Source organism: Homarus americanus, unplaced genomic scaffold, assembly GCF_018991925.1.
Source record: "Homarus americanus isolate GMGI-L3 unplaced genomic scaffold, GMGI_Hamer_2.0 scaffold33468, whole genome shotgun sequence".
Taxonomy (NCBI): Eukaryota; Metazoa; Arthropoda; class Malacostraca; order Decapoda; family Nephropidae; genus Homarus; species Homarus americanus.
The window spans coordinates 77,252-84,901 of NW_024714177.1; the positions used below are offsets into that span (position 1 = coordinate 77,252).

General features: G+C 47.0%; 1 protein-coding gene across 1 annotated transcript in view; it reads right to left on the minus strand.

The window, feature by feature from the left end:
* Positions 1-462: 462 nt before the first annotated feature.
* Positions 463-7,650, minus strand: part of LOC121876194 (carbonic anhydrase-related protein 10-like) — a 103,082-nt gene continuing 95,894 nt past the window's right edge. Inside the window, exons 7-10 of the mRNA XM_042381163.1 lie at positions 3,042-3,196; positions 2,416-2,553; positions 1,075-1,117; positions 463-802 (exon numbers count right to left, since the gene is read on the minus strand). Of these exons, the coding sequence (XP_042237097.1) occupies positions 780-802; positions 1,075-1,117; positions 2,416-2,553; positions 3,042-3,196 (359 nt within the window). The 3' untranslated portion in view covers positions 463-779. The remainder of the gene's footprint in view (positions 803-1,074; positions 1,118-2,415; positions 2,554-3,041; positions 3,197-7,650) is intronic.

Below are 7,650 nucleotides of genomic sequence, written 5' to 3' on the forward strand. Positions count from 1 at the left end.
CATCGTACGCAATTTCAATATTAAAAACTTGTCATCGTACACAAGGATTTATGTTATAGTACTCATGTATTTATGTTATTGTACTCAAGGTATTAGATCATCTTACTCAAGGGTTCATGTTATCCTGTCAGTCATCGTGGGTTACACTTCCATGTGTTACACCTGGGCATCTTTCTCAGTCTTCTGTCAATATACAGAAGACTAAACGTGAGACTTGTCAACATCAACAAATTCGCTCGATTTTTTATTCACGCTTGTCTATATATGAAAAACTGGGGTCTCTTTAAGAGTAGACGCCCTTGCTTATTTCACCTAAGGATTAAGCTCCCTAACGCTACCTGGGATGGTTAGATTAGCGTAGGTTAGGTTAAGTTACGTTACGTTAGCGTTAGGTTAGGTTAGGTTCAATTAGCGTGAGGTTAGGTTGAATTAGATTAGCAGTTAGTTGGGTTAGGTAAGGTTTGATTAGGTTAAATTTGGTTTACATAACATTAGTTTAGGTTAGGTGAGATCAGGTCCAGTGATCGTCCGTGTAGGTAATCATCAGGTGAAATAAGGTGGTGTGTCCGTCCTTTAGATGACCCACAAATGTAAACATCATATATTGGATATTAAGTTATTGCCGGAGGTATGTGTTCTCGTCGTCCACGGGGCAGACGACCTTAACACGTGTCATGCTAACAAAATATATGCCAAATGCTGGAAAGCTATTTACAGTATTAACAAACATCCAGACGATTCTTGACAGTGTATGTACATTTTTCTTGCCGAACTACTGGTCAGGAGTTGAGCCAATCGTTAGCTGCAAGAGAGAGAATGTGTGTGTTAGCTTACGAGAAAGATACAGGCACTTAAATACACTATACACACACACACACACACACACACACACACACACACACACACACACATCTATATAACAGTTTAGTTATAAATATTCACATGCGATAAATATCATTCAACGAATTAAATATCTCATCTACACTACTAACTCAGCCCAGATAATGACCTGTGGGGTGAGAGTCGTACCTTTGTTTACTTTACGTCGTGTAGAAGAGAGACAACATGACTCACCTTGATAATGGAATCGCGGCTCCGACACGGAACACTTTTTCCCCTGGAGAGAAAAAGACGATATTTATGACTTTTATCTAAATATGCAGATCCATGAGATGTATATAGCGTTAAGGTCAGACTCTTAAGTATATACATTATGTTTATGAGTGTTTATACGTATTATAGTTTGTGAGATATTCTAAATAAATTAACTCAAGTTTTCATTATAAACACAAGTCAAAGATTTTAACTAAGTGTAAAAAGTAAATATTAGCTCTTTAAATATTCCCAACTCATTCGCATTTATATTTTGTTCTCAAATTCATAAATCCTTGAGTACGATAACATAAGTCCGTAAGTCATCAAGTCATCATACTCAAGGAGTTAGTCAATCCCCCTACACCCCGTACTGTCCACCTACACCCCGTACTGTCCACCAACACCCCGTACTGTCCACCTACACCCCGTACTGTCCACCTACACCCCGTACTGTCCACCTACACCCCGTACTGTCCACCTACACCCCCGTACTGTCCACCCACACCTGTCACACCCCGTACTGTCCACCCACACCCCTGCACTGTCCACCCACACCCCTGCACTGTCCACCCACACCCCTACTGTCCACCCACACCCCTGTACTGTCCACCCACACCCCTGTACTGTCCACCTACACCCTGTACTGTCCACCCACACCCCACACCCACACCCCTGTACTGTCCACTCCACACCCCTGCCTACACCCACACCTGTACTGTCCACACCCCTGCACTGTCCACCCACACCCCTGTACTGTCACCTACACCCCTGTACTGTACACCCACACCCCTGCACTGTCCACTCACACCCCACTGTCCACCACACCCCCACTGTCCACCCACACCCTGTACTGTCCCCACCCACACCCCTGTACTGTCCACCTACACACCCCCAGTGCACTGCACCCACTGTACACCACCCTGTACCACCCACCTCCACCCTGTACTGTACACCTACACCCCGTACCTCCACCCTGTACACCACACCCTGTGCCCACACCTGCACTGCACACCCCTGTGCTGCACCTACACCCCTGCACTACTCCACCCCGTACTGTACACCCACACCACCCACCCACACCCTGCACTGTACACCCACACCCCATACCACCCACCTCCACCCCGTACTGTACACCTACACCCCGTACCACCCACCTCCACCCCGTACTGTACACCTACACCCCGTACCACCCACCTCCACCCCGTACTGTACACCTACACCCCGTACTGCACACCTACACCCCGTACCACCCACCTACACCCCGTACCACCCACCTACACCCCGTACCACCCACTTACGCCCACCGCACCGCATTCTCACCTCGCTGTCTGCGGCGAAGTCAATATTAGTTCGGACGGTGCGGTGATGCGCAGACTGCAGGGGTCGGAAGTTGTTGGCCACGGGCGCGTTTCTGCGGAAGTCAGACGATCCCTGCTTGAGTCGCCTCAGACTGCGCATCTGTCGAAGGAAGAACAAGTAACTTTACTGGACGTATACGTCACTGAAATTCTCATTCTATGCACTGTGCAGATTGGTTTGTTATGGGTCACTGCGCTGAAGGATTTGCTATACTCATTCCCCAGAGAGACTTGTCATATACATTTAGTAGAGAGAGAGATTTTGTTTGTATTTTATTTGTTTAGTAAAAGACAAACAGAGAAATGGACAGACATATTCAAACGCAACCAAGACGCAAACACAGAAAAGCAGAGAGACAGGTATCTAGACGAAGACAGATAGTTAGACAGCGACAGGCAAAAAACAGGCACTGTCAGACAAAAACACTGACAGGTCCAGACAAAGATTGAAAGAAACAGACACACAAGCGGACAGGCAGGCATAACAAAAGTTAAAAATATACAGGATTCACCTTTGCCACCTGTCAAACACACACACACACACACACACACACACGCGCGCGCGCGCGCGCGCGCACGCACACTTACCTGACTAAAGGCGATATATAGCGGTTTGTTTGGTAGTATCCAGGTGACCGTCTCATAACACGCTGGTACGGTCAGAGAACCATCGTAGGTGAGGTACTGCTCCGTCGTGGGCAGTAACTCGCTCACCCTCAGCTCGTGGGCTGCTGACGAAGAGCCTGCAGGAGACGTGGGCGAATTTTAACTTGACTTCTGACCAGACAAATGGCTTGTGTCTCTCTCTTTCATTCCTAACCTAACCTAACTTAACCTAACTTCCATTTTTATTTGTTTTTATTGACACATAATCGACCCCTCACCAGCCACCCAACCACCCACTCACCCATCCAGCCACAAAGACATTATATATATGTTGGCTTCTTCCAAATGCTGGATCAGTGTAAAGTGTGGTCAACATAACCCTGGTGACCGTTAGTCTTCATTCCCTCATTTATATTTCTCACTATCAACAAGTGTGTCAGTGGGACCAACTGCCAATATTGTTCTAAACTGTTACTGTAGTTGTGGATCCCGTGTCTGTCTGTCTGTCTGTCTGTTTGTCTGTGGGTTGAAAGTATTCTTTTTGGTGTTAATGTTGAATATAATGAATTGAGTTTTTGTGTAAGTTGTTTTATTTCCTTGAGTACGATGATTTAACCCCTTGAGCACGATGACTTAACCCCTTGAGTACGACGAAATAACCCTTTGAGTATGATTTCTTAGCCTCCTGAGTACATTGCTATTGTTATATATGTCGGCGTGATAATTAAAACTATATAATACTATAATACTATACTATATTACCATACACTATAATGCTTTACATTATAATACCAACTTAAACTTCTTCTTCTACTTTACAATGAATGACATATGAGTTGACGCTTACTTACCTCCCACTTATAAACACAAGCTCTACTTAACACTGTAATGGAACACAGGTATAATATCCGTCCTGGAAGATGAGGACAGGTGTGAATTATAATCTATTGAGTGTCAGGTGGTGTGTGTTGCCTGGGATGAAGGAGAGGGTGAAGGGAAGGAAGGAGGAAGGGGAGGAGGAGAAGGGGGAGGATGAGGAGGAGGAGGAGGAGGAGGAGAAGGAGGAGGAGGAGGAGGAGGAGGAGGAGGAGGGTACTTGAAAGGGAAATATAAAGGAAGAAGAAAATGGGGGAGAAAGGTTAAGAGGGGATAGAATGGAGAGGATATAAAAGAAAGAGAGAGAAAGAGGTGAAAGATGAGAAGAGGGGAAGGAGTAGAGCTAGAAAGTAGAAAAGGGGATATAAGAGTTAGGTACAGGAGACAGAACTGACGGGAAAATGAACAGGAAGGGAGAGTTTGAGACAGGAAGGATAAAACAGATAATCAAAATGAAGGAAAAAAAGAAAGATGGAAAACAAGATCCGGGAACGCCACCACCACCACCACCACCGCCACCACCACCACCCCCACCGCCACCGCCACGCCACCACCACCACCACCACCACCGCCACCACCGCCACCACCATCGTTAATAACACGACTACTGCCACTACCACCATTACCATTACTACTACCACCACTACCACCACTAACACCATCGTTACCACCACAAATACCACCACCAATACCACTACCACCACTACCACCACTACCACCACTAACACCATCGTTACCACCACAAATACCACCACCAATACCACTACCACCACTACCACCACTCGACTCTTACCACAAAATCCTCGACGTTCAACAAAAATAAGCGAAGTAAAACTCCTTTGAAGGGGAGCGTTGGAGGCACTTACTCACTCTCTCTCACTCACTTTCTCTCTCACTCTCTCTATCTCCTCCTCTTGCCCCTCACTCTCTCTCTTTCTGTCTCCCTACATCTCTTTTTCTCTCTAAGGTTGTGTTAAAATATTCAATTGAATTAAAGGTCGGCTCTCTCTCTCTCTCTCTTTCTCTCTCTTCTATCAAATCACACATCATCTATTATCCCTTACATCAACTTATATACCCCCTACCCCTCACCCCCGCTACCCCCTCCACCCCTAAGCCCTACCGTCTACCCACCACCCCATCCACCATCCCCTACCCCATCACCCCCCCACCCCCCATCCACCATCCCCACCCCCACCCCATCCACCATCCCTACCTTCACCCCCACCCCCATCCACCATCCCCCCATCCACCATCCCCACCTTCACCCCCCACCCCTCATCCACCATCCCCACCCACCACCCCATCCATCCCCACCTTCCCCATATCCCCCCCCCACCCCCATCCACCATCCCCTACCTTCACCCCCTACCCTCATCCACCATCCCACCCCACCCCCATCTTTCATCCCCTGCCCTCACCCCCCACCCTCACCCCCACCTCACACCCTACAACAACAGGTTCATGTGTTAAGGCATCCATAACCTGCCAACACAAACACAAACTTGGGTGAACAAACAGTAACACCTGGCGCCTCTTGTATCACATATAACGGGGTAGATTTACTCCCAAAGTTTACCCATATATTAGTGGAGGTTAATAGGGCAGTGAACCAGAAATAGGGTCGTTAGTTTACAGGTGAATTTGATCACGGCAATTATGGTAATTAATCTCATATAAATAAGAGGATTTGTAGATACATATATTGTGTTATTTTTATTATGGTTAAAGGTGTTATTTTAGAGGGTTAAAGCGGGTGTATGGTAGTGTATGTAGATGGTAATGTCTATTGTGCACACACACACACACACACAAACACACACACACACACACACACACACACACACACACACACACACACACATTACTTTAGAATATATTTAACGTTTAATTTTAGTACTCACATAAATCCTTCTTTTATTTTTTTACACATTATTATTTTGGCACAAAATTAATGAAAGCATTTTGTTTGTTTTCCCGGAAATGACGACCGGGTCGTTATCGTGAGTCCGGGAGAACAAGTGTGTGTGTGTGTGTGTGTGTGTGTGTGTTGTACTAATAATTAAGCAAGTCACAGTATTGCTTCTGTTCCGGTAAACTTTATTACAGGTGTGACAGGTGTAGTAAGAACGTGACTGTTTGTACACATAATTACCTACCTAAATAATGTTACATTTTATTACGTCATAAACGAATATGTCTTTGTTACATTTTATACGAATGTTGTTTATGGGTGTATAATTTTAGCTTTATCTACACCTGCTGTTACACCTCCAGAGTACACCCACAACCCATCACACACCTCACAGTACACCCACACCCACCACACACCCTCACACCACACACCACACCCACCACACACACCTCACAGTACACCCACACCCACCACACACCCTCACAGCACACCCACACCCACCACACACCCCACAGTACACCCACACCCACCCACACACCCTCACAGCACACCCACACCCACCCACACACCACACACCCACAACCCACCACACACCTCACAGTACACCAACACCCACCACACACCTCAGTACACCCACACCCACCACACACCTCACAGTACACCCACAACCCACCACACACCCCACACACACCCACACCCACCACACACCTCACAGAACACCCACACCCACCACACACCCCACAGTACACCCACACCCACCACACACACAGTACACCACAACCCACCACACACCTCACAGTACACCCACACCCACCACACACCCACACACACCAACACCCACCACACACCCACACAGTACACCCACACACCCACCACACACCCCACAGTACACCACACCCACCACACACCCCACAGTACACCCACACCACCACACACCTCACAGTACACCCACACCACACACCCCACAGCACACCCACACCCACCACACACCTCACAGAACACCACACACCACACACACCTCACAGTACACCCACACCCACCACCTCCCACACCCACCACACACCTACCCCACACCCACCACACACCTCACAGTACACCCACACCCACCACACACAGCACACCCACACCCACCACACACCTCACAGTACACCCACACCTGCTGTCCCTACGGTTCCTGAATACACTAATACCATAAATCAAGACGGATCACCTGAAGATTAGCACCCCAGCTTATTACACCTGAATATTAAACACCTTAACGCTACCTTAGGGAGGGTGAGGATGTTACGTTTTAAAGTGAAATAAACTGAGGGGCTTTACTACTGTACAATACACCGCTATAAATGGTACACTGCGTTCTCATTAACATTTCCCTACACACACAGACGCACTCACACACACACACACACACACACACACACACACACACACACACACACACACACACACACCCCTCACCACCGTATAACTATAGTACCCCCCCATCTATCGCCTGAGGCCTTCCTCCCCCTACCACCACCAACGGCACTCTCACTTCGACTTGGCATTGATTCCCTGCTTCAGCTCTAACAGCAGGCAGGTCTTGATGACAGGTAAGGGCAAACGTATTATTGGACGATCTCCTAAGATAACCTTAAGGTATCACGTAATCTTTCTTGGCACGAAGGATATATGGAATAGATACCAGATAACTGAGATTGCGGTATTGATTATTGATATCATTTTGTTATTTATTACGAGGGGGTTCAAGGACGATATCCAGTTGAGATAACCACCTTAAAATATCGTGTTATATTTCTT